Raw genomic sequence first — 27,847 nt, forward strand, 5'->3', positions numbered from 1 at the left:
AAGGGTATGTATGGCCTGCTTACGAGCCGGCAAGCAGAGGAATGGGGCTGGAAAGTCTTTTGCTGCTTCACTCGCCAAACACCCAACTACCCAGCCCTAACCCTCACGCTGCCCAGATCCAACGTAAGAAAGGCTGCAAACCAGCTCTCACAGACCGTCATTTGACTTTAGAATGTTAATCGGGCTTTATTCATGGTGCAAAGAACTCTGGGCCACTACAAACATTCACGCATATTCATACACGGTGGTGGCAGGGAGGCACGCAGCTAGAAGTGCTAACGCTGCCTGCAGCAGACGCCCACCCACCCCCTTTGCTGTTTCCAACCGCATCCTTGCCTGAGGGCAGAGGCTGCCCGCAGCATTCACTCCTCATGGATGTTAAAGAGCTTGGCAACTTCATTGAGGTCGGCGTGCTCTTCCCCATCTTTAATGATCTGCAAGAGACAGAAAACAAACAACTTGAGTCCTCAGTGGCTTGCACTGACATTTTCCCTTCCACCGGCTGCCATTGGGAACTTAGACACACCCACTGGCAGAAGAAGAGTTGGTTTCTACACCCCGCTTTTCTCTACCTTTAAGGAGTCTCAAAGCGGCTTCCCTCCCCTCCCCAGACACCTTGTGAGGTAACTGTAACTAGCCCAAGGTCACCCAGCAGGCTTCATGTGGAGGAGTGGGGAAAGAAGAGTTGGTTTTTATATGCCAATTTTCTCTACCTTTTAAGGAGAATCAAATTGGTTTACAATCTCCTTCCCTTCCTCTCCCCACAACTGACACCTTGTGAGGTTGGTGAGGCTGAGAGAGCTCAAAGAGAGCTGTGACTAGCCCAAGGTCACCCAGCTGGCCATGCGCAGGAAGAAGACTTCGTTTTTATATGCCAATTTTCTCTACCACTTAAGGGAGAATCAAACCGGTTTACAATATCCTTCCCTTCCCCTCCCCACAACAGACACCCTGTGAGGTAGGTGGGGCCGAGAGAGCTGTGACTAGCCCAAGGTCACCCAGCTGGCTTTGTGCGGGGGAGTGGGGAAACAAATCCAGTTCACCAGATTAGCCTCCGCCGCTAGTGGGGAAACCAACCCGGTTCTTTAGATTAGAGTCCGCTGCTCCTAATGACTACACCATGCTGGTATCAAGACCCGTTCGGCCCACAACCTCTCCTCCCCCACCCAAGCAGACCTTTCGAGCAATCGGCATCCTGTTGAAAATGTTCCATAGCACGATTCCCACCACCACTTTATCCCTGAGGTAGAAGACGACTCCTTTGCCATAATCCTCTCCCTGCTGCGGCACCTGTAGGCTGGAAGGGGAGGCGGCCGAGACCTTGAGCTCCAAGGCTTCGGTCTCAGTTTCGCTTTCGGAGCGGATTCCAGTTCCTAGGGCAAGCGTTAACACACACAAGCTCAGTTTGGACACTGTGACGAACTAGGGTTGCTGTTCTCCAGGTGGTGGCTGGAGATCTCCCGCTATTACAACTGATCTCCAGGGGACAGAGATCAGTTCCCCTGGAGAAAATGGCCACTGTGGAAGGTGGACTCTATGGCATCATGCCCCATTGAAATCCCTGTCCTCCTCAGGCTCCACCCACAAAATCCCCAGGTATTTCCCAACCCAGAACTAGCAACCCTACAACTAATACTGTTTGCACTTAACACTAGTTGAACACATTACTAGCTTGTTTGAAAGATGAGAAATTCAACAAGCAAACCATGGTATTTCTAGCTGCTTGCTAGTCTTAGCTTCATTTTCCGTGCTCTCAGTGTAAGTTCCCTTCCTCTCCACGGTGAAGCAGCTTCCCAGGGGCAAGGATGAGCAGCCAAGGTTTGCTAAATCACCATTTCTGCAAACCCATTTCAAGCCCTGGATTCTGGTTCTCACATTCTGATGTCCACAATTTGTCAATACAGACATAGCAGCTACATGCTTTCTTAAACCATGGTTTGGTGAGCAGCACACCTTGATATAAGCGCTACCTAGAACCTGCTTACAGCTTCTCTCACCCGGGAACATGCTAATGATCTTTAACACTGCCTGAAGATGTGGTGCTGTGAAATCAAACCCTGTTCAGAGGAAACGGGTTGCATATTTTCTCCAACCCTGGGCTATACCCCCCCTCCAAAATCACCACCGCAAAACCAATCGCCAAGAGCCATAGTTAGAGATTAAAACCTCACCTGACTGCTCTGTCGCAGATTTTGGGGTGTCCTTTGCTGTCGCTTTAGCAAATACTCCCACAGTAGGCAAGCTGCTGTCTACAAGACCGATAGCCTCATAGCCTACATCAGGGCCGAGATCGCTCCTAAGAACCAGCGAAATACAGTAGGGAGAGTTAATACAGAAATCTAGTAGGAGTATCATTTCTCTTTTAAAATACAGACGAATGCAGGTAACTGAGCCCAAAGACATTTGGTCCTAATAATGCTATTTCAACCTAAGGAGTTATTGAACATGGGTTGCTATTTTTTGGTTAAGACCTCAGACAATGAAGAGCTGGATTCTGCCACTGATGACTTCTGCAGTCTAGCCAAATTTGCTTATTTTGCACAATTCATTCTTATTTATTAATCCACACAAAATAATCTGTTGACAGAACCAAGAGGTGCCCTGACAAAACCGACAGCATATATAAAAAAAGAAAACCAATACGTTTTGCTTCTAAGTGATCTCAAACACCATGGAAGGCAGGGCACCATCCTGGAGGAGGCATTCCCCATCCTCCCTCTCGGAAACTGGGATGCCTCTTCTATTTCTCTATGAGAAACACTGGCATCACCTAGCCAAAAAAGCTTGTTTTGAACCTTTCATTCATACCAAATTTATACAGGTAGTTAAATCAATCCATACTTTCATCTAGAGACAACCTTATTTGTTCTACTTCTGTTCATCAAAGGAGCAAAGACTTTGTGCAGGACCCGGAAAACCTCCCCTCTGGCATCAGAATATTTACTAGCAATTATTTAACAGGTGGTATGCGTCCCTCCCCCTCCCCAGTCATTACAATCATAAGGATGCCTTTGGTTTTAAATAAAACCCAATCCCAGCTGTTTCAGATGGATGATCCATTCCATCCCTCCCCTCTCCAAACCATGCCCTCCTCAGGCTCCACCCACAAAATCTCCAGGTATTTCCCAACCCGGAGTGGCAACCCTACAAAGCACCAGCTTTGTAAAACACATGCAGCTCTCGCGTGTGTTAGCCAATGCTCTCATGGTACAGGCAAGAGCTGTTGAAAGGGGTCTGACTTGGTATTCTGGGATGGAGTTTGCTCTGGAGAGGAACAGCAGGTCTCTTCAGCGCTTTGCCCTTTTGGGGGGTGGTCGCTGCACAAGGGACCCTGCAATAACTTGCACCAAAGTTGGCTACGGAGGGAAATTAGAAGAAGCAATTCCACCTTACCAGAACATGGACTGGTGCCAATATGGCTTCGTCGCGCCCGTCATATTTTCTCCCGCCAGCCTTCCACTCACAACGGCGTGATCGTGGTGCTCCACCCGTCGCCTGCCCAGCTTGATGTCATAGAAGCAGGCAGCATCCCCTGCCTTAGAAGGAAGCACAGAAAGACCCAAGCAGGAAAAGCCAGATTAGTGAGCAAAATACCACTGATGAGCAAAATACTCTGGTTAGACCTCACCTAGAGTATTGTGTTCAGTTTTGGGCACTGCAATTTAAGAAGGATGTAGATAAGCTGGAACGTGTCCAGAGGAGGGCAACAAAGATGGTGAGGGGTCTAGAGACCAAGTCCTATGAGGAAACGTTGAAGGAGCTGGGTATGTTTAGCCTGAAGAAGAGAAAACTGAGAGGTGATAACTATCTTCAAGTACTTGAAGGGCTGTCATATCGAGGATGGTGTCGAGTTGTTTTCTGTTGCCCCAGAACCAACAGGTTGAAGTTAAATCATAAGATTCTTCCTAATGTCTAGATGGAAACTCTTTTAACAGTTAGAGCGGTTCCTCAGTGGAACAGGCTTCCTCAGGAGGTGGTAAGCTCTCCTTCCCTGGAGGTTTTTAAGCAGAGGCTAGATGGCCATCTGTCAGCAATGCTGATTCTATGAGCTTAGGCAGATCATGAGAAGGGAGGGCATCTTGGCCATCTTCTGGGCATGGAGTAGAGGTCACCGGGGGTGTGGTGGGGAGGTAATTGTGAATTTCCTGCATTGTGCAGGGGGTTGGACTAGATGACCTTGGTGGTCCCTTCCAACTCTATGATTCTATTAGAGTTCTCTCAGCTCCCTGGGAAGCTGCCACAGCTTCAATTCTTAGCCCTTTTGATCCCCAGCAAGGAAAGCAAGGTGAGATCCTCATAATGTTTGAGCAGCAGCACATCAGTAGGGGCGCAGAAGCAAAAAAGTGGAACGGGCCTTGAAGGGGGGAAGGATGCTGCCCAGCCTATCCATGTCTACTCAAAATCCACTCTCAAGCTTTGGTTCTATGTGGGTACCAGTGGGATTCCCATGAGGACTAAAACCTACTTACAAACGGGATCCCAGATTCTTTCAAATGCAACTGGATTCTAAGTATGAGGGGACAAGCCCAACGCCCCCAGGCTCCTAATCTGAATGCTGCTGCTCTGGCTTCCTTCACCACCCACCTAGCCCATTTTCAGCAGTTCAGCCGAAGTGAGAAGAAAGCTGTCCCTGACTGTTTGCCCCGCCCTTCCTCCATCGCCACTTACCACCCAGATATTGGAACGGGCCTGCAGCTCTGCGTTAACCCTGAAGCCCCCGAAGTCCGAGTCCACCTCCAGGCCCCCTGACTTCGCCAACTCCGTGTTGGGCTCTAGCCCTACAGCCGCCACAATGTGATCCGTCTCCACCTGAGCGGGAGATAAGATGTGCACGCACACAAAAATGGAGTAGCCCCTTGCTTCTCCCTGCTAGCACATGGCAAGAGGCAAGGGACCCATCTTTGTTGCTGCACATACTCACTTTCCTTCCATCCTTCAGTTTTATTAGCAGCCGGTCCCCAGAGACAGACACTGACTTCACCACTGCATTGGGCATCACATTCACCCCCTCTGAAAGGAAGAAGGAGGAGTTGGTTTTTATATGCTGACTTTCTCTACCACTTAAGGCAGAATCAAACCGGCTTACAATCACCTTCCCCTCCCCTCCCCACAACAGACACCCTGTGAGGTAGGTGGGGCTGAGAGAGCTCTAATAGAGCTGTGACTTGCCCAAGATCACCCAGCTGGCTTCATGTGTAGGAGTGGGGAAACAAATCCAATTCACCAGATTAGCATCCGCCACTCATGTGGAGGAGTGAGGAATCAAACCCGGTTCTCCAGATCAGAGTCCATGGCTCTTAACCACTACACCATGCTGGCTCTCAGACACAGAAGACATCTGCGACCTAGAGGAAGGCGCTGAAGAGGCTGTCAAAGCACAGTTCCCCTACAGACTGGGCCAGCGGGGCACTAACTGGGTTGCTCATGAACAGCAGAACCGGGCAAAAGACAAGAAGATGGCACACCACGTGGGAGCGGGCGTCACAATCATGACTACAGGCTGGATTCCCGCAGATCCAGTTCGCTGCCGGCATTGCAAAAGTTGCTTGCACACAAGAAAAGAACCACCGCTTGTGGAAGCAAGAGTGACAGCCCGCAATCCTGATCCCCACAGGCCACCAAAGCTACAAGGTGACAGACTCACACATGAACCTGCCTTATACTGAATCAGGCTGTTCCCCAATTCAAAAGGCTGCTTTTTAATCTTCTAAATCTGTATAAATTTCCAGAATTTCTGAAGGAAGAAAGGACTGGAAGATGTGCACACGAATTCCAGCAGGCATCATCTTAGAAGAGGCATTCCTGCCTATGTGGCAGAATCAGGAATGCTTCTTCTAAGATAGTGCCTGCTGGTTTTTAAGGACTCGTGTTTTAAGTTTGTTTGTTTTTTAAATCTGCTCCCCAGTTTTTCAGGAGCAACTTTGAAAATCAACTAATTTAACCGATTAGCTGGTTAAATGATGCAGTTTTATGTTAAATAGCAACCTTTCAACAGGCTTGAAAGGCCAGGAAGAAGGCTACTGGAATTTCAAGAATCAGCAGCCTCCTCCCAGACACACAGACTTGCCTCCCATTGCACAAGGACCACAAAACAGACAGATGCTCATCGGTGAACACATTCTGTGGAGAGGATGAGGCAGCCTCAGCTATGCCCCAGGGTGATGTACAAAGAGAAGCTCGATGGCCAGAGTCTGAGCAGCAGCGGGCAGCGAGGGACCTTACCATGCCTAACTTTATTTGTGGTCCAGTTGCTTAGGTACTCAGGAAGGACTTTGCCCATGTTGCCGTTCTCCGGGAACATCTGGATCACCTCCAGGCCCTTCGACTGTGCTGCAAAGAAAACCCAAGAGCTTATGCTGTTGGCCAGGCCGAGGCCGGCTACAGCCAAGCTAAACAAAATGACGCATGCATTGTTGCACATTAAGCAAGGCTCTGTCTATGCCTAAGAGAAGTTTTCACCCATGCTCAATTCACTTCCTGTTGATGATGCTGTTCTCTGCTCAACTGCCCCAGGATACTGGTATGCAACAGCATCCAAGAAAGATAGCGTAGCTAGGTCTGTGTGGTCCAAATTTCACAAAGCGCTTTTCCAGACATGCAGAGCTCATTCGCCTGAGATCTCGACTTAACCGACACAGTCCTAACCCTAATAACTGCAAAGTGAAGCTTGCAAAAAAAGAGTGAGCAGAACCTGGTACAATTTCAGAAGCTGGAGAGGGGACAAGCAGGACGACTCCCAGTGACAGATGGGGTGGGGGGGAGGGGGGAGAAGAAAAGTCTCCACGGAGCTTCTTATTTATCAATGTTCAAAACCACTAATAGCTCCATAATGACACCCAGCCAAAACGTAGGATAGCTTCCATGACAGAGAAGGTCCTGTCCCCAGTGGCCACCCATAACGCACAAGAGCAGGGCCTCACCTGCATCTCAGAGCATGGACAGGTTCATCAAGGTTGGTCAGTACTTTAGATCAGAGGTCCCCAACCTTTTTGAACTTGAAGGCACTCTTTGGAGTTCTGACAGTGTGGTGGGCGCAGACACAAAATGGCTGCCGCAAGATAGCGGCTGCAAGAGGCAGAGCCAGTGATAAAATGGCTGCCACAGCTTACCTTCGGTCACACAGTGAAGATCCTTGTGCTGAGGTAGAAGCTGGTGCCAAAGCAGTATTTTAAAAATCAGCACAGCCAATCAAATGTCCAATGGCAAATCAGAAGCTTCGCTGGGCAAGGGCCCCCTGGCACCACCCACTTTCAGGACACGTGTCAGTGGGCACCACATTGGGGACCCCTCCTTTAGATAGCCTGGTCCCCAGGTAAGGTTGTCAGGTCCCTCTTCACCACTGGCAGGAGGTTTTTGGGGCGGAGCCTGAGAAGGGCAGGGTTTGGGGAGGAAAGGGACTTCAATGCCATAGAGTCCAATTGCCAAAGCGGCCATTTTCTCCTGGTGAACTGATCTCTATCGGCTGGAGATCAGTGTTAATAGCAGGAGGTCTCCCGCTAGTAACTGGAGGTTGGCATCCCTATCCCCAGGCCACTTAGGAGCTATGTGAGCCAAAACACACAGGCGCTTTTAGCTGTGCCCAGAAACAAAGTGGAATTCAGTTAAGGTTTTCTGACACCTGCCAAGGTATCAATCCGGCAGCTCCCCATTAAGATCGGCCGAGGTGCATGACAAAACCTTTCGCTTGTTGCCAGTCTGCCAGCAACCTTCCCAAATTGTAAAAGTCCATGCTCCAAGCTAGGAGAGAAAAGGCTAAAGAGATGTCAAGGTGCGGGGTGTGTGCGTGTTACTTGTCTTCTCCCTCTATGCAACAGGGGTAAAAGCAAGACAGCGGTTCCCACTGGGGCATCATCTGTAGAGGGTAGGCTACAGTTTAGAGACTGAGCACGTATTCTACGGGCCTGAAGTTATAACACACAGCAGCACCAGGAGAGAATCCTGCTGCTAGACAGGACTGACAAAAGAGGACTGTTGGCGGAGCTCTGTGTATTCTATGCCGATGCCACACATGCGTGGAATTTAGTAGGGGGGCTCAGACCTGCCAATGCTGGCCGCCTTAGCTTTCGCTCGTTTCAAAAGCAAGTTTCTGCAGACAGGCTTGATGGTGTGAGGAATGGTGAAATCTCAACGCAAGAGGTGGAATAGACATTCAAGCGTCCAGGTTTTCCAATGGCCTGTGCACACAACTATATGCAGAACATCCATCTTTAATATGCATGATTTACAGGTCGCAAAATTCACCTTGTTGCAGATTTTTTTTAAGCGCAGAGAAACATGCCACCATGATGATAGGTCCCGGTCAATCCACAGCAACTCAAGATCACCTTATTTCTTGTTCTGCATTCAGAGCGCTTTACGCCTCTGGCTTTGCTTATCGGTAACAGCGGAACTGATTCACCCATTAGAACCCAGGCCTGCCACCTGCAACCATCCGTCAGTCACACTCACCCTTCCGCCCCAAAGCGCAAGCCAGCTCGCTCCCCAGGAAGCCGCCACCAACAATGGTGATCGACTTGACCTCTCTGGAAATCTTCTCCAGTGAGCGGAAGTCGTCGATCTGCAAAGAGAAGAGGAAGAGGTCCTGTTTTCTTTGGGCAAAAACACATGGTCGCTTTAGCCTCCTTTATTCCGTTTCAGCCAGGATTCAGCCAGGATTGAACACATGCGTTTCGCCAAACGTGCGTTCGATCCTGGCTGAATCCTGGTTGAAACAGGGAATAAAGGAGGCTAAAGCGACCATGCGTCTTCTGGGTCAGTAGAAGGAGTGATGCCCCGTCTCAAGGCATCTGCAGAAGGGTTCTTGCCTTAGCTCACACCTCCAACTAACTTTAGACTGCAAGCTCTTCGGGATCAGGGCCCTCTAAAGTAGGGGTATCAAACATAAGGCCTGCGGGAAGGATCCAGCCCCTCAAGGCAGAATTTTGAACATACCATACCCAGAAAGGACCTGTCCTTGCTCTTCTGGCTCTATTGATTCATTAGTTCATGCCCTTTTGGAATGCCGCTTTTAAGAGGAACTTAGATCACGTTATATCTCTCCCCTTTTAATATATAAATCTAATGCCCCTGTGTCTGACATAATGCCTTTTTTTAATTAAGTGACAGGGATCCCTAGACTACAATGTCAGTGACAAGATTTATTCCAGTCCTTATATCCCTCAAACATTAGATTTAAAATTACGCTGCTCAAGATCAATGGATCAAGGAGCTTCTAAAGGATAAAGGAAAGGATCCAGCCCCTTGAGAGCTCTTATGCAGCCCATGAGCCAGCCAAGACAGCCACCACCACCCTCGATTTGTGCTGGCGAGGCATGACCCAGCCCGACCAAGTGACATTGATGTCATATCCGGCCCTCGTAACAATTGAGTTTGACACCCCTGCTCTAAAGCATCAAGCACGCTGACTGTGCTTCATACAAAATAATAGTAAAAGAAAGCTGCCAAGGAGCAGGAAAGCGAACCAGGGGCCATGTCTCCTTTTGTCCTGGTTGCAATGCAACATTTGCAGAAGGAGTTCATCAGCCAAGGAGACTGGCCCTTTGTCTTAACCGGGGGACTGTACAGCTAACCGGAGGAACAGATTTCCTTATCTGATGGGTGAACCACCCACCCTGGTCAGGATTACCTTCCGGAACAGCGTGAGTCTCTGCAGCACCTCTTTGCCTGCCCTCTCGATCACGGGAAGATTCCTTGGGGAACCACCTGAAGATGGAATTTAGATTCCAAGATCACATTCTGAAGACCCAGGTTCTTGGGCATCCAAGCCTGCTGGAGATCAACTCCAGCCCCTTCCCTGGTCAACTGAGGGAAGAGGAAGTCTTGCCACCCTCACCTGTGGCAATTAAGCACTTGTCGTAGGAGATCTGGGTGTCGTCATCGAGTTTCACTACGTTGCCTCGGACATCCATGTGGACCACCTGCGAGGCAAACCACAAGCTCACATCTCTGGGGAGGGTCTTATTCAGAGACGCTCGCTGCAGCTTCGGCATTCAGGCAACTCTTACTCAGGATTATTGTTTCCAGTTCGGGAGGGAGCAGCAGCAGCATGTGCCCTTTGAAGTGGCAACTTCTAAGACAGCTGACGAAGGACCCTCATGGCTAAGACAATGTGCCACCTTCTTTGCTGCTGTTCCCGAAATAAAATCTACCGCTTGTAACAGCCATACTGGTCATAAGAACATAAGAAAGGCCATGCTGGATCAGACCAAGGCCCATCAAGTCTGTTCATGCAGTGGCCAACCAGGTACCTCTAGGAAGCCCACAAACAAGATGACTGCAGCAGCATTGTCCTGCCTGTGTCCCAAAGCACCTAATATAATACGCATGCTCCTCTGGTCCTGGAGAGAATAGGTGTGCATCATGACTACTATCCATTTTGAGTAGTAGCCATGAATAGCCTTCTCCTCCATGAGTCACAAGAGTTACACCTATTTCTCCCATAATCCTTCTCCTCTGACTGCTTATTGCTGCATTTCTTTTACTTTGCTGTGGCCTTCACCCTCTGACGTACTATTGGTGACTACACAAGATGGGAAAATAAAACAGTAGTCCGACGGCACCTAAAAGACTACCCAACAATTTATTCCAGCAGGAGCTTTCATGAGTCGTTCTGCACACATTTTACACATACGGAACATTATTTCCCTCTAACACGCATCTGAAGAAGTTCCCGCAGGAATAAATGTTAGTTTTTAAGGAGCCACTGAACTTTGGGTTTATTTTGCTACAATGCAACTAGGACAGCTACCCCTGTGAATTTACATAGGCTAAGGCCTTACACTGTGGGGCACTCTTTGCCTACCAGTGTTTACAAAGCAGTACTTATATACAAGTGCTTTTGGAGTACTCTGATGGTATCAATTTGCTACTGCTAGTTCTGTTGCTGAATTTTGATGCCTCCTATGTGGGTGTTTTTTGAGAGGAGTCCTGTTATTTTATTTCCTGCTTTATCCTTTAAAAACATTAACTTACATGGGCTTGTTTTCACTAAACTTTGCTAGCCACCGGGTGGATTTCCCCCCTTAAACCAAAAGTGGGACAGAAATGACTTAATAATCAAAATGACAAGAAATCTGATCAAAAGAACCATCTTCAGTATCATATTAAATGAAATAATGGCCCAAATCTCTTCCTCAACTATTCATCAGGGCACCAGCCTGTTCAGAATCACAGAGTTGCAAAGGCCAGACAGGCCCCCTAGATCAACCCCTAATATCCAGCCACTACCTTTCCGTCCGTAATTTAAACCCATTATTGCAAGTCCTTATCCTCTGCTGCCTACAGGAACAGCTATCTTTAAACAAAGGAATCATCCCTCCAAATAGCTAACTGGATCCTCAAAAATGTATGGCAGTGAATCAGGGCCATTCATATACAAGGTCAGGATTTCTACACATTTTTTGGACTTTCCAAAGGCAAATAAATATGCAAATAAATACTTTTAAATTAAAACTAACGGCAATAGAGTATCACTTAAAGGGGGGGATTAGTAAACCGGCCTGTGTAAACCCCTCACAGTTTCCTGGAGGGAAAGATCTGAGAAGAGAGACAGTTTCCCAACCGTTTATTCCCTCTCCCCTACTTTGTAAACAATAATAGGCACAGTTCATGCATCTAGACTTCTGGTGTTGTTATCTGATGTAGTTTCCACAGCTTTACTAACAAAAGCATCGTAGCAAGCAGCCAATTGCCCAAACAGCTCTGTTGTATTTTTTTATATTGCTTTTTAAAGATTGCCTAACAGGACTACAATGTCATAACACACCATTATTCTGAACAGCCGTTAACATATTTTTCCAATACAACTAAACACTGGCCTAGGATTAGCCAAGGTTTATGCAACCTTTTGGTTTTTATGCTCTGCTGATATTGCTGTGTGTCTTTTATGCTTTGATGGTTTACTGTTTTGACATTTTATGGTGGTATGGCTTTCCACAATTTTATATATTATGACAGTTTTACGGCTCAGTATTTCATACAGCTATGTAAGGATTAACTCTGCGACATTTTCAGCTGTTACATGTTGGGATTAAGAATGATAGGAGTTATTTTACTATTCCAATTTTTCATTTTGATTGAAGTGATTTTATTGTTCTAATTGTTTTTATACTACTTTTGGCCGCCCTGACCATTAGCAGTCATTAACAGAAAAGTGGGATATAGAGCAGCGGACTCTAATCTGCTGAACCGGGTTGGTTTCCCCACTCCTCCACATGAAGCCTGCTAGGGGACCTTGGGCTAGTCACAGTTCTCTCTGAACTCTCTCAGCCCCACCTACCTCACAAGGTGTTTGTTGTGAGGAGGGGAAGGGAAGGTGATTGTCAGCCGCTTTGGCACCCCTCAAAGGTAGAGAAAAAGTGGGGTATAAAAAACAAATCTTCTTCATCTCTTATCCAACAACCAAGAACCTCTCCCTAGCAAAAACATCCTCTAATCCCCCTTCATTTCCTTTTCCACCCACCAGGCTTAGACTACTGATTAGAATATCAGCAGTCTTAGCCTGGTGGGTGGAAAAGGAAATGAAGGGGGAACAGAGGGGGACCCACAGTAGTATTCCAACAAATATGGTTACACCTACCTTCCTTCCAGAGAGGACAGCCACTCCTCCATTCTCTATGTAAGGCAGATCACGAGCAGGTACGTAGAAAGAAGGTGGCTGGAAGTATATACTGGGGGAAGGGGTAGAAGATAAAAAAGACACCACTGTCAAAACATTTTTCCTTCAGGTTTGCTTCTTCCCATATTATTTCTTTAAATCAACTACACCCTGCATTTCTCCCCTAGTGACAATCCAATGCTGTTGATATTGTTCTCTCCTCCATTTTATCCTCACAACAGCCCTTTGAACACACACATGAAGCTGCCTTATACTGAATCAGACTCTTGTTCCATCAAAGTCAGTATTGTCTACTCAGACTGTCAGCGACTCTCCAGGGTCTCAGGTAGAGGTCTGTTCACATCACCTACTTGCCTAGTCCCTGTAACTGAAGATGGCGGGGATTGAACCTGGGCCCTTCTGCATGCCAAGCAGATGCTCTACCACTGAGCCATTGCCCCTCCCCTGTGAGGTAGGTTATCTCCACCTGCTTTTAATACCACTGGAAACTAATGTGTTCCAAGTGCCCCACCCTTCTGCTGTATGAAATCTAGCAGATGGCTGCCAGGAATAGGGTCCTTTTTCCTAGGGGCACCTTTTTAGTGGACTCTACCCCATGATGACCTTTAGAAACCTGGTTAAAATGTTTCTCTTTTGGATCAAATGCTTTTTGCTTAAGATGGCTGGCTCTTTTGGATTTGGTGTAGTTATCTGTGCTTTAGATCAGGGCTTCTTAAACGTTTTCCACTCATGACCCCTTTTCGCCCGAGAAATTTTTACACAACCCCAGATATATAGGTATAGAAAATAGGTATACAAATCAAACATTTAATGATAATAAATAAAAAAGTAATCAGTCACGCGACAGTGTAAGAACCTTTTTTTTAACATGGTTGTTAGGTGGGCTCATTCATGCTGTGCTCATTGCTGATTTGTAAAGCTGCCTTCAGAACCCTTTCCATTTTTATCTACAAAGTGGGATAGGAGTATTTAAGGCTAGTGCCTTCCCCAGTCATCTACACTTTACCCCCAGCAAGCTGGGTACTCATTTTACCGACCTCGGAAGGATGGAAGGCTGAGACAACCTTGAGCCGGCTACCTGAAACCAACTTCCTTTGGGATTTAACTCAGATCGTAAGCAGAGCTTTGACTGAGGTACTGCAGCTTACCACTCTGTACCATGGGGCCCGTTGAAACCCTTTTATCACACATAAAATAATAACTAACAAGATCTCCCCAGGCTAACGGCAGCATCTCCACATTGCGGCTCCTTTGAAAAGCACCAGCAGTCAAGGGGTGGGGATGAGCAGGTGGAAAAGCTCAGCCTAGATGCAAAGTCTCCCCCAGCAGAAGGCAGAGATGGGAGTAACTCCTGTCTGACACATAATTTGGACCAAAAAAAACCAAACACACCCAAGCCCACTCCCATCTATTCCCATTCTGGAACAAAGAAGGAACAGGGAACCAACCTCCGCTCTTTGCCGTTCCACTGTTTGAACCGCAGAGTTTCCGTGACATCCGGGTCTTCGGAAAACCACAGCTCTTTGGAAAGGGGGGGCCGCATGTAAGGAAGCTCGGGATCTTCCGACACAATCAGCACCTTTTAAAGCAGGGTGGAGGAAATGGCTAATTTAGAGTCTCGATACAAATCCAGGCATCAACTGGGACGTACACGGGTACCGCCGCAAAGCAAAGCTTGGGCACTGCTGTCGCTTACCCTGGCACCAGGGTCCCGAGCCCGGATGGACCTGGCGGCTGCAAAAGCAGCAGTGCCTCCACCAATCAGTAGGAAAGGAGCATGGGATGGACACTCCGGGCGAGCGCTGGCTTCTGTTTCGGGGGCTGCAAGAGTCATAAGAACATAAGAAAAGCCATGCTGGATCAGACCAAGTTCCATCAAGTCCAGCAGTTTGTTCACACAGTGGCCAACCAGGTGCCTCTAGGAAGCCCACAAGACAACGGCAGCAGCATTATCCTGCCTGTGTTCCAATGCATTTAATATAACAGGCATGCTCCTCTGATCCTGGAGAGAGCAGGTATGCATCATGACTAGTATCCGTTTTTACTAGTAGCCATGGGTAGCCCTCTCCTCTATGAACATGTCCACTCCCCTCTTAAAGCCTTCCAAGTTGAAAGTTAGATAAAGGGGTAGAAAAGGGAAGCCTGCTTGCTAGAATTCCTTCCAAACACATGTAGGGAAAAAGAACAACAAGGTTTTAATTTCTCCACAGTGGGAAACTGAAGAACAATACTACATATTTATATAGCACTTCCGAGTTTTCAAAGTGCTTTGTGTAGTTTTTCTTGCTTGCAACAGCCCTGCAACGTCCGTGTTGTTGTACCGAAGAGGGAAGCCTGAGATGACTTGCCTGAGGCCTTCTGTGGCCAACGGAAGATACGAATGGGGGATTTCCTGATCTGCAGCACTGCTTCCCCCACCCCAAAGACTCTCTTCTGGACCCCCCACTTCTGCTGGCATTTGAAGTGGAGCCATCAGCAAGAAGCCTGCCTCAGAGAGTCGTATCTATGGAAAGGACAGTTTGCCACACCACCTACAAATGCTCCTGTTCTCATTCACACATGAACCATGTGTCTAAGCCACTGTTCAATCAAGGAGCAGTGCGGGCTGATCTCACACCTTAAGTGCAACCGCTACTGTCAAGAAGCCGTGTGCCACTGTAGGAAGAGCACCATCTCCACACCTAGGAACAATTATTCCCTATGAAGAAAGCCTGCGGTTGCGCACAAGTTTGAACAGTTGCTCCTCTCCAGCAAACCTTTAGAAAAGAATGGTAGTCAGTCTAAAAAGACAGAGGGAGCAATCTTATGGAGTCTAGCAATGCCAAACAGTTCTACTTGGAATTTAAAAAGGTAAAGGTAGTCTCCTGTGCAAGCACTGGGTAATTACTGACCCATGGGAGGACATCACATCCTGATGATTACTAGGCAGACTATGTTTACGGGGTGGTTTGCCAGTGCCTTCCCCAGTCGTCGACACTTTACCCCCAGCAAGCTGGATACTCATTTTACTGACCTCGGAAGGATGGAAGGCCGAGTCAACCTTGAGCCGGCTACCTGAAATGGACTTCTGTCAGGATCGAACTCAGGTTGTGAGCAGAGCTTTTGACTGCAGTACTGCAGCTTAGCACTCTGAGCCATGGGGCTCCTCACTTTAAATTAAGTTCCATTTTATTCAGTGAGGTTTAGTCCCAGGAAATTGTAGGACTGAAGCCGAAAAATGCCAAGGGGACAGTGCAATTTTACATAGAGTTACTCCAGTCTAAGTCCACTGATTTCAAGGGAATTAGACAAGAGTAACTATACACAGGATCACACTGTAAGGAAGGTATCTGTGATGCCTACTCAAGCCTCCCAGTTCTTAGGCTGTCCTGGATCTACAATCACTTCATGGAAGTGATGCGGAATGACAAAGTTCTACTGTTCAACTTATTAAGTTTTGCAGAAAAAATTCATAAAATAAATTTGTAACTGAACAAATGTATATACTACTAGTCAAATTAGTCAATTTCCAAACTGTGATTAACTTTTTTTTAGGGGACCATCTCTAGGAAGCATGCATATCCATCTCATTCTGTCATACATAATCTGCCATGCAGATTATGAATTGTAACCACATTAAGTGGGCTTTATTGATCCATCCCCCCCATCAAATGTTTGTTTCCTGGCATAAAGCAAAGGAAAGGGAATCAAGAGAATAAATTTTTCACAGCGTATGTAAAGCTAATTTAAAATTGAAATGACATTCACAGCAGGACCAAAACAATTCCTAGGGAACAAGCCAACCATTTCAAGGGGGTAAAAGTGAACGCTTTCCCTGGGAGACCTGTAGCACGCCTTTTGCTTTCTATTCACCCAAAATAGAGACCGGCTGATTAGCCTCCATCAGAGTGTTTGTTTCTGGCAGATGCACAAGCTCACTTCCAGCATACCTTGTAGGAAGGATACTAATGCTTAACTACTTTGGGGACCAACTTCTGCTCATCTTTAAGCGCTCGCTCACCTGTTGTGCTCTGGGAGGCAGCATCTGCTTCTGAAAAGAGAGAAGATATGACTTGGCAAAATGCCCAAGCGCAGGTAAATAGAACATATTTCACACAACACAGGTCAGACCACATGCTAATTACATGGGGATACTGGAAATCTCAAAAAGGATCCAGGAATATCCTGCCCCCCTCCCCGCCTTCTATTCTTGCGTGTGTGAAGTGCTGTCAAGTCGCAGCCAACTTATGATGACCCCTTATGGGGTTTTCAAGGCAAGAGACCAACAGAGGTGGTTAGCCAGTGTCTTCCTCTGCATAGCAACTCTGGTATTCCTTGGTGGTCTCCCATCCAAACACTAACCAGGACTGATCCTGCTTCCGAGATCAAGCTATACCCTGCTGCCTTCCCTCACCTTCTCTTCTTACATACCAGTAAATCTCCTTTGAATCATGGGTCTCAGCTGGTTAATTTACCTTCCACCAATGTCTTTCTTTGAGCAGATAGCCTGCAGCACCCACGGACAGCCAATATTCTGAAGTTTGCAAGGGGCACCCCAGCGCCAGAAGAAGAGTTGGTTTTTATATGCTGATTTTCTCTACCACTTAAGGGAGAATCAAACAGGCTTAAAATCACCTTCCCTGCCCCTCCCCACCACAGACACCCTGTGAGGTAGGTGGGGCTGAGAGAGCTCGAAGAGAACTGTGACTAGCCCAAGGTCACCCAACTGACTTCTTGAGTAAGAGCGGAGAAACCAACCCGGTTCACCAGATTAGCCTCTGCTGCTCATGTGGAGGACTGGGGAATCAGCCCCGGTTCTCCAAATTAGAGTCCACCGCTCCAAACCACCGCTCTTAACCACTACACCACTCTGAAAACCTACCTGCTGGCGGCTTCGCTTCTTGCTGGCGGCTGACGCCCATTGCTTCAATCCGCTCATTGTAACGCTGTTTGTCTTCCTGCAATGTCCTGTAAACCTACAGAGTCAGAGGTGACATCTGTCATCTGCTTGCAAGGTGTGCTCCGCTTCCAAGTTTACAGTGTGCTTTAGGTCTTAATTCGGTGAGCCGGCAGGCTCCCGTCTCCCTTGCAGACTCAGGGAAAGCTGCTTCGTTTCCAACAGAACGAAGCAGAGCTTGCCAGGCTTGGCATGGAAGACTCTGCAGGAGGCCACGTATTTATGCAAGGGTCTTGGGCATAAACCAGAAGAAGGATCACAAGGGTCCTGTTTGGAAGACAGGCAAAGGAGGAAGCATCTGCCCCTCCGAGGGACCACTGCTACCGACAACAAGCCAAGGCTATTAGCAACTACTGTGTGTGTGTGTGTGTGTTAAGTGCCGTCAAGTCGCTTTCGACTCATGGCGACCCTTGAGCAACTACTACATATCCTAAAGCAGGCAGCAGTGACTGCTGACAGTTGGGCCAGATCTGGTCCCCTTAAAGGTATTGGTTTTATTTATTTTTTTGTATTAATTTTTGTTTCTAGACGAAATTTATCCGACGGTTTCATAGGCTGCCAACAGTTTTGAGCATTATTGAGATATTTGACATCACTAATTATAATAGTAAACTGGCAAACCTCTGTGCCATTCATAAAAACAGCAAAAGCAAGCCACCCACAGACAACCTAGGGGGTCTCTACAAAGAAGAAGAAGAGCTGGGTTTTATATGCTCAGAGAACAGACACCTTGTGAGGTAGGTGGGGCTGAGACAGTTCGGAGAGAACTGACTGGCCCAAGGTCACCCAGCAGGCTTCATGTGGAGGAGTGGAGAATCAAACCCAGTTCTCCAGATTAGAGTCCACTGCTCTTAACCACTATACTACGCAGGTAAACAGAACAGACTTCCCACGCTTCCAAGAAAAAAACAGGGTTTTGCAAATCAAAAGAATTTTTTTTTAAAAACAGCTCAGCCTGATGAGGACTAAATATGCTCCAGAAAGGACGAAATGCTGAGAGCAGCAAGGAATGCTGAGAGCAGCCATGGAAGCAAAATCAGCCTGCTGAAGCTCCTGAGAGCTTAAGGAATCTTGGAGGGGGGAGATTTTGTGGGTGGGGATTGTCTGGTTATTCCCCTCTCTTGCGATTCTTTGAGAGCAGCCATTTGTAAATAAAATCTCAAACCAGAGGTGATGTGGAAGAAGCCATGATGGATCTGGCCGTGGGATTTGCCATTGCCAGCACTCTGGGGTATAGTAGCAGGGTTCTGGCCAGCCATCCTCCAAGCGGCTTCACGTAAAACTACTTGCTGACTAGATAAAACATTTTTTTTTACAAACTCTAGCTCTGTGGATAGCTCAAGATTGTCTGTGGGCTACATTTGGCTTTGGACTCCGCCTCCCCCAAATAAAATAAAGTAGAGCAGTAACTCCAACTCTGTGCTACAGGTGGTTGAAAACATATCTCTTGGCTTGAAGAAAATCTCAAGGATGCTTGGGGTGGGGGAGGATGGAAAGGGAAATAGAACAGCAACTGGTATCAAATGCTAGAAGTGTGCAAAAGAATTTAACCTTAATTTGACACAAAGCAATACAAGAGACAGAGAACAGGATAGAACCAGCAGGTACAAATGAAAAGCTGGGTCTTCAGGCAAGGAGAAGCCAAAGACTCATGCAAAGGATCCCACACAGCCAGAGGCATGCTCTCAGATCACAGTGTCCATAGGGAACTTGCACAGGCTATGACAGCTAGAATGATAGGGATACTGCCCAGATTCTTGCTTCTGGGATTCTAAACTGCTTTGAGGAATGACGGTATGTTTGCTTAGCAAGAGAAGTGCAGGCTTCAAGGGTTAGGGTCATGGTTTTTACTTTTCGGGCACAGGTCTTGGGTTCCAAAGTCCCAATAAGCCCATTTGAACAAGGGAATGGATAGCAAATATTCCAGGGAAGTGGTGGGGGGAGCCTTTTTCATGGGGAGAACTCTGCATTTACCAAGTCACAGGTTCAATCCCACCCCCAGTTAAAAAGAGGCTCAGGAGGCAGGGATGAAAAACAAAATTCTTGAGATCTTGGCAGGCTGCTGCTATGGACAAAATGAACAAGATGGACCAATGGTCTGAGACAGTATAAGGGGGCTTCATATATTCCACAATATTATAGAAAAGAAGAAAATGCCATTTGCGATTTAGATTGGGCTTTTGGAGGGGATGGTAGAAGTTAGTAGCCCAAATTTAGAACATGGGAGACATTTGTGAACTGATCAACTGGGGGGGAGGGATACTGTAATATTTTACAGTGTCCCTACTCTCATACAGTGCCCCTTTCAAAATTAGTTAAAGGACAGGAGAGGGTGGTAGCTCAGTGGTAGAGCATCTGCTTGGCACACAGAAGGTCCCAGGTTCAATCCCCGGCATATCCAGTTCAAGGGACTAGGCAAGTAGGTGATGTGAAAGACCTCTGCCTGAGACTCTGGAGAGCCGCTGCCAGTCTGAGTAGACAATACTGACTTTGATGGACCAAGGGTGTGATTCAGTATAACATGACAGTTTGCCACAGGACTGGATCCTCTGATTTTAATTCACTTGGCCCACACACACACAAAAAGCAAGCTTAACTTGTACCGTGCTCATAACGCCCCCCACCAGCCCCGCAATCCCGCACAACAGTAAGCGTCTTACATATGCGCCTGCCCCCGTGATTGCTCCTCCCACAATTAAGTAGTACACAAGGTTGCTGCTGTCCTTGCCGAGAGCCCCTGGAGACGTTAGCGATCTAGAAGGGGGTCTGAGATGCGGACACTGCAAAACTGCAGATAAGAGATAGGCGAGGGAAGAAGAGAAGAAGAAACAGGAAAAGTAAAAAAAAAGAAAAAAGATTGCCGGGTATTAAAATGAGGACACTAGCTTATACAGGTTTTGGGGTAAGCAAGGCTTCTGGCTTTGTCAGTTACCTTCTTTGTCAAAACCGGCATGGCTGTAAGACAGAAGATTTCAAGATTGGTCGTATTTTGCTATCCCGCCCTTCTGCCAAGAAGGCAGCATACATCGTTCTCCTCCATTTTATCCTTGCAATACACCTGTGAGGTAGGTTAGGCTGTGAGGTAGGTTAGGCTCCGAAACAAGCAACCGGCTCAGCTTCTTGGCTCTAGCCCTTCTACCAGACTCAACCACATGATTCAGCTTCGTCCATTTAAACTAATGAAGGACTTTTAAAAAATTCCTTATTCATTCCAGATCTGTTGTTCGCCATTAAGAAAGGAAGCCTTGTTCAGAAGCTGAGACAGCTTCCCACTGTGCAGCTAGGGAACAGGCAAGGTCAGGTGAACACAGAACGCCAGCTTTTGAGATGGATTTTCTGTATTTTATCAAATATTCAGCAGATGTGAATGTTAGGTAGGCAACCGCCTGACCCCAGATCCAAAATCTCTGCTTTGTCCTTATTTCCCTTTGTCTATTTTGCTTGGGATTCTAATGATTTTTTCCTTCTTAGTACTATGAGGAAAACAGCTAGTGTTGCACAAAAGGAACAAATAGCTTCAAGCGCCGTTCGCTGCCATTCAAGACAACAGAGAGGCCTTTTTCTGCAATCTCCAGCTGGGCGCCACAACGCCATCGTAATTTGCATGTATTTATTTATACCCCGCTTTTCTCCCCAGGTGGAACTCAAAGCAGCTTAGAACATTACCCTCCTCCATTCACTCACAAGCCCCAAGAATCATTAACTAGGCCTTTCCAGCCCTGGCTCCAGCCTGGTAGAATGCTCTGCCTAGCAACATCAGGGCCCTGCGGGACTTGAAAGAGTTCTGTAGGGCCTGTAACACAGGCCCATAACTGAGGGCAGCTTCCAGTGATATCAATGCTGGCCTCCCTACTCTTCCCCTCACCCCTACTTTATAACTGTTACTTTACAACTGACACTACAGGGGGGTGGACTGCCGACCCGGTTCGACCAGTTGTGCCTTGGTGTTGGCACCTCTTGCTGCAGCAGGCGCTATATTACATGGCGACCATCTTTTAATAATTTTAGGAGCGGTATTTTATGGTTTTGTCTTTTATTATGTTTGTGGTTTTAATGTTGTTACCCGCCCAGAGCCTGGCCTTGGCCACGGAGGGAGGGCTAGAAATTTGTAAAATAAATAAATAAAACAACCTTGAGAGGTAGCTTAGGCTGAGAGTATATGACAGGCCCAAGGTCACCCAGCGAGCTTCCATGGGAGAAGTGGGGATTCGGACCCAGGCCTCCCAGGATCCTAGTCCAACACTCTATTCACTAGGCCACGCTGTCAGGTGATGGCATCCTTGTAACGACGAGCCCTGCAGTACAGAACTCATCCTGTTGAGAGCTCGATAAAAACATCCCTGAAGTCTTTTAACAGGATTTATTGTCACAGCCTCCCTTCACCGTTTCCCCTTTAAAATCTGGTTTCATTGCAGATCATGCTTTGTATGTATAAAGTCCCCAAAATCAAGCAAAAGCTTTCCCACTTAAAGGATCTGACGTAGGCCAGAACTCTAACCTAAGGCACTGGCTACCAGTCAAGGGTGGTTAGTACTAGCCTGGGGCTGATGGATCACTGGTCTGATTCTTACCTTCCTTACTCCCAGTGCCACATTCCCAGGCAGTCATCCCACACGTAAGCAACTCACACAAAGTTACTCCATGAGCAACCTTAAGCAGTTCTACTCAGAAGTAATTCCCATTTTAGTCCATGGGGCTTATTCTACGGAAGATGTTCTTAGGACTGCAACCCCAATCCTTCAGGACAGGTTTTTTTTTGTTTGGGTTATTACATATCTTCATTATTTTAGTATGTCTTTCATCGTGTTGTGTATTGTATGAAGGTGGGAGCTGTCTTGAAGATTCCTTTTTCACAATGTGGAACAGAAACGGTTTAATAAATAAATCTTTCCAAAAGCTGGCCAGTTGGTGGCACCAATGCAGAATCAGAAGTTGATGGGGGGGAAGAAGCACTGACCAATGGATGTGTTTCTATTTTTACAAAGTCTGCTTCTGCACAGGGCAAGCTCCCTGAAATATAGCAGCTTCAACCCAGAGAGCCAAATGAGATTAGAATTTATATTCAATAGTTATGAACTCAACCAAAGCTTCCCACAGATCCAGGAACGTTAAATTCTCAGAGGTTTATTCCTCCATCCACCTGATGGGTCCTGCTAGTTTGGAATTAATTTTAAAGTAGAATTTAAATAGATTGGCCCTCTTCTTTAGACTACAATACGTCTAAAGAATTTGCATATGACAGGTCTCCAAGAATAACTAGACATGTGTCAGCACCACAGGAGAAGAAAGGTACTGGCTCAGCTGCTAAGAAGGTCTGGATCGTAGAGGGACCACAACTGACAACTAAAGCTAAACACGTCACGTACGTGACATCTGATAGCCTATGTGCCCATCAATGCTCAGTGCCCCACTATATACAAGTGTCCCACTATACCATCCTTAGGACGCTTTCACACATGCTGAATAATGCACTTTCAATCCACATTCAATGCACTTTGCACCTGGATTTTACTGTGTGAAACAGCAAAATCCATTTGCAAACTATCGTTAAAATAATGGACTGGAAGTGCATTATCCAGCATATGTGAAAAAGCCCTTAGCTATACCTCTGAGCAAGAGCCCCGTGGCGCAGAGTGTTAAGCTGCAGTACTGCAGTCAAAAGCTCTGCTCATGACCTGAGTTCAATCCCAATGGAAGTCAGTTTCAGGTAGCCGGCTCAAGGTTGTCTCAGCCTTCCATCCTTCCGAGGTCGGTAAAATGAGTACCCAGCTTGCTGGGGGTAAAGTGTAGATGACTGGGGAAGGCACTAGCCTTAAATACTCCTATCCCACTTTGTAGATAAAAATGGAAAGGGTTCTGAAGGCAGCTTTACAAATCAGCAATGAGCACAGCATGAATGAGCCCACCTAACAACCATGTTAAAAAAAAGGTTCTTACACTGTCGCGTGACTGATTACTTTTTTATTTATTATCATTAAATGTTTGATTTGTATACCTATTTTCTATACCTATATATCTGGGGTTGTGTAAAAATTTCTCGGGCGAAAAGGGGTCATGAGTGGAAAACGTTTAAGAAGCCCTGATCTAAAGCACAGATAACTACACCAAATCCAAAAGAGCCAGCCATCTTAAGCAAAAAGCATTTGATCCAAAAGAGAAACATTTTAACCAGGTTTCTAAAGGTCAATGGAAGTCAGTTTCAGGTAGCCGGCTCAAGGTTGAATCAGCCTTCCATCCTTCTGAGGTTGGTGAAATGAGCACCCAGCTTGCTGGGGGTAAAAGGAAGATGACTGGGGAAGGCACTGGAAAACCACCCCGCAAACAAAGTCTGCCTTGGAAACGTCGGGATGTGACGTCACCCCATGGGTCAGGAATGACCCGGTGCTTGCACAGGGGACCTTTACCTTTACCTTATACCTCTGAGCGGATCTGTATGCAAACTCAAGGCAACAGGCCAAGTGCTAGGTAATTTCTGTACATGCACCAAGCACCCCGCTAATGAGGCAGCAAAGATAAACAATCAGAGGAGGAGATGTTAAGTGTGAGCCAGTCCTAGGTTCACTCCCTTAGGGCATTAAAATTCCTGTGAGATTCTGAAGAGAAGGAAAGAGAGGAAAAAGCAGAGATGAGAAGCAAGAGAAGCATAAACTAAAGACGAGCCACGCTCCTTCGCTCCCCATCAAACCTTTCTACTTACATAGGTCCCTGCTCCTAAGGTGGATAAGCCCACAAGGAGGGCAAAGACAGCATTATCGCCTTTGCCCCCAGGAACACCAGAGCTAGCCATTTGTCTGCTCAGCTGGACTTCTAAGGGGGTTTTCCATCGCTGAAAAAAGGTGCCTAAAAACACAATTTGTTAGGGAGGGAAAATTGTCAATAATGAACTTAGGAGACACCAGTGGGTTGAATAAATCATCAAGACAGCGAAACAACTTGTCCGAAAGCCCAGCGACACCACTGGCGCTGACATTCTGTTAATGGAGACGTGTCAATGTCAGCATAAAAGCTGGAGTTTTTTTCTCTCTGTTTCAAAATGCAAAGGCACATTGACATTAGAAATTCCATCACAGCTGAACCCAGTTTTTAAACACTTCTATTTTTTTAATGTCACCCCCTCTCCAAGAGGTTCGAGGGAACATATATGCAGCTTTTGCTTCCTATTTTACTCTCATGCTGTGAAGAACATTTACCTGAGACAAATTTGGCCCAAGGTCATGAATGAACAGGGAATTTGAGTTTGGCATTCGTGGACCAAATCCAATACTCTATACCAGGGGTGTCAAACTCAATTGTTACAAGGGCTGGATATGACATAAATGCCACTTGGTCGGGCCGGGCCATGCTTCGCCAGCCCAGATCAAGAGTGGAAGGAGGTGGCTGGCTCGTTGGCCGGATAAGAGCTCTCAAGGGGTGAAATCCAGCCCACAGACCTTATGTTTGACACCCCTGCTCTATACCATGTAGGCTCAACGCAAGACAATGCCATGTTCATGATCTTAGCTAAAGATAAGGCCTACTCAACACCGATTATTTCACTTGCATGAAAGTATTTGAAAACATCATGCAAGAACTAGAGCGTACTTGGAAAAAATTTACACTTGTGACAGAATTCCAAGTGCACTGACCTGGAATTCATGCACCTTCTCAGAGATAGTTGAATAGATGCATTACATTTTCATATACTTTTGACTCATTTAGAAGCCCCCCCCCATACCTATAAAATATTAAGTACAAAAACAGATATAAATGGAGTTTTAAGGTTCTCAGGACAACATACAGAGTAGACTTTCCCCACTTCTGCCTCAGCTGGCCAGACTCAGCTGACCTTTGCCACTATAGAAAAGTGCACCATTGGCAACACACAGGCAGACAATGTCAATTGCTTAAAATCACATCCAAAAGTCTGGGCTTTAACTCTGCTGATGTTACTAAAGGACATTTGATCTAGACACCTTGTTGACATGACATTCCATTCATGTCTCAAAACAGGAAGATTTCCATCAGCTGAGAATTTTTGTTCATCACCATCCATTAGCCATGTAGTTTGGTTACCTTGTTCTTCAGCTATGTCTCAACACCCTCAATGGCATAGCAGCAGATAAGCAATATTCTATCAGCCCAAATTTTCACCTACAGTTTCCTTACAACAGTCCTATCCTATGCAGTTAGGCACATGTATCCAACAGTCTTGCAGTCCTATCCTATGCAGAGTTAGGCACACGTAAGCCCATGGAAATAAGTGAATCTGAATTCACCTAACTCAGCCTAAGATTGTCTAGTAGAGCAAGATGCGAAGAGCCAAACCTGACAAATTCCGGCAGTTCTATCACTTGTTCATTTGTTGTTAGAACTGCATTTTCCAGCCTTGACTTGGAAACCAAACAGAAGGGCACAGGTAGTAAATAATCCTTCTGTCCTAAACGCACCAAGAAGCCATGTTAAGATCACTGGGGCACTTCCCAGTAAAGTTGGGGTATTTATAGGAATAGTCTTAATTTGATAAAACTGTCCGTTTCATTCATTACTACGAAGAGCAACAGTCTTAAATTTTATTTTAGAAACCAGATCATAGTAGGAGTTCAACAGTCCAGGTTCTACACTGCCCAATTAGTTTAATGTATGAACATCCCAACTGTTGGTCTCCGCTTGCTGATTTAGTTAGCCAATATCTTGGAGATTGTTGATTCTATATACTGTCCTCTGACAATTCGCAATCCAGCTGTGCTGAATTCTTCACTCACCAGTCTTTTTAATCACAGTTTAATACTATGCTGCTGTCATCCTGACTGCAGCATCAATCTAAATTTTTAAAAAAGATGCTCTTCACAAGACTAGAGACAGTGGCTTTATAGGGCATGAGTAAAAAATTAGTTTAAAAAAACAGCAATTCATCCGTACCACAACTGGGGATATTATGGCTCTGGCATTTAATTAAAAGTGACAGCTTTACTTTTTTAGCTAGAAAGTTCAAGCTTCCTTTACTTTTATCCATCAGACTTTTATGCTACCCTTCCTCCAAGGAGCTCAGGGTAAAGCAGATGGTTCTTTCTTCTCCCCATTTCCCCCCTCACAACATCTTTTACCTGTTTTATTCTGTTATGTAAGTTAAGCTGAGAAAGAGCAACTGGCCCTAGGTCACCCTGTGAGCTTTGTGGATTTGAACCCAGGTATCGCCAGACTTAGACTGACATTCTTTCAACCCTGCCATACTGCCTCTCCTTTCCAAAAAAGGCAAGGCAGCATAAGGAACTCACAGAAAGCCTATGACCTTAAGGGCGCTCGATACTGAAGCAGCGAGCTCCTGTGAAATCAGCAGGACTTGCTTCCAATCCAACTCGTTCGGGATAATGCTGATCTAGTTATTCACTTCAATAACTTGGGGAAAGCAATCTTTATATGTGTTACCTCCAGTGACTTGCACTATACCTGGCATACAAGGGCCAACTTTCCATAAGTTACATATATGATACTTGTGTGTGTGTAAAGTGCCTTCAAGTCGCAGCCGACTTATGGCGACCCCTTTTTTGGGGTTTTCATGGCAAGAGACTATCAGAGGTGGTTTGCCAGTGCCTTCCTCTGCACAGCAACCCTGGACTTCCTTGGTGGTCTCCCATCCAAATACTAATCAGGGCTGACCCTGCTTAGCTTCTGAGATCTGACGAGATCAGGCTAGCCTGGGCCATCCAGGTCAGGGCTATATGATACTTAATGCGGTTTTTTTTATTCTTTGTAACCTCGACCTTAGAGAATAGGCGACTCTGCTCTCGAGGCTTCCGACAAGCGGCACATACACTTATGCCAAGTTTGCAACAGATACCAAAAAAAGTTTGCCCGCTAGCACAACTGCAAAAGACCGGCTTGTGAACAAGTGCGGAACGCTTTCGTGCGCTCGTAAAAATCCGATTTGCTTGTTTGTTTTAAATATGCCATGCGGAACCCACATTGTGCAACTGCAAAGAGCGAGGAGGATCAAGACCACCATATCCCCCCCCCCGGAGACTCCCTCTCACCTGCCCCCGCCCGACCCCGCGACCTTGGGCCGAGCGCCCGCACCAGTCTAGTAGCCACGCGGCACCGGAACATGACGGCGGCGGCGGCGACGAGAGCTGACCGCCTCCGGGTCCGCTCCCGTCCCCACAGCCAGCGAAAGAGGGGCGGGGGGAGAGCAACGGGGCTGCTCTGCGCACGCGCAGCCGGACGCCTTCGCGCAAGCGTGCTCTCGCGCGGCGGCGGCGCTCTAGGACACTCGCTGTTGGTGGAGGCGGGGCCGCTCTTTCCCGCGCCTCGTCTGCATC

The 27,847-nt window shown here is 46.8% G+C and overlaps 1 protein-coding gene across 1 annotated transcript; it reads right to left on the minus strand.

Annotated features, from left to right (window-relative positions):
* Positions 1 to 312: 312 nt before the first annotated feature.
* On the minus strand, positions 313 to 27,635 carry AIFM1 (apoptosis inducing factor mitochondria associated 1). Its single transcript, XM_056859296.1, has 17 exons — positions 27,563 to 27,635; positions 24,250 to 24,392; positions 17,478 to 17,571; positions 16,617 to 16,646; positions 14,313 to 14,437; positions 14,065 to 14,195; positions 12,578 to 12,668; positions 9,833 to 9,917; positions 9,626 to 9,702; positions 8,449 to 8,557; positions 6,223 to 6,330; positions 4,922 to 5,010; positions 4,669 to 4,809; positions 3,394 to 3,536; positions 2,172 to 2,296; positions 1,177 to 1,373; positions 313 to 434 (listed from the first exon to the last, which is right to left on the minus strand). Exons 1-17 carry the CDS (start codon positions 27,633 to 27,635, stop codon positions 363 to 365), a joined length of 1,833 nt encoding a protein of 610 aa, XP_056715274.1. The 3' UTR covers positions 313 to 362.
* Between the last annotated feature and the right edge of the window lie 212 nt (positions 27,636 to 27,847).

The sequence above is a fragment of the Euleptes europaea genome, chromosome 13 (genome assembly GCF_029931775.1).
Source record: "Euleptes europaea isolate rEulEur1 chromosome 13, rEulEur1.hap1, whole genome shotgun sequence".
NCBI lineage: Eukaryota > Metazoa > Chordata > Lepidosauria > Squamata > Sphaerodactylidae > Euleptes > Euleptes europaea.

Coding starts and splice junctions, on each gene's coding strand:
- AIFM1 (XM_056859296.1), bottom strand. CDS start 27,635: ATGTTCCGGTGCCGCGTGGCTACTAGACTGGTGCGGGCGCTCGGCCCA. Junction 24,393..27,562: donor GCGGGGTCGGGCGGGGGCAG/GTGAGAGGGAGT, acceptor TTGTGTTTTTAG/GCACCTTTTTTCAGCGATGG. Junction 14,196..14,312: donor CTCGGGACCCTGGTGCCAGG/GTAAGCGACAGC, acceptor CTGCTTTAAAAG/GTGCTGATTGTGTCGGAAGA.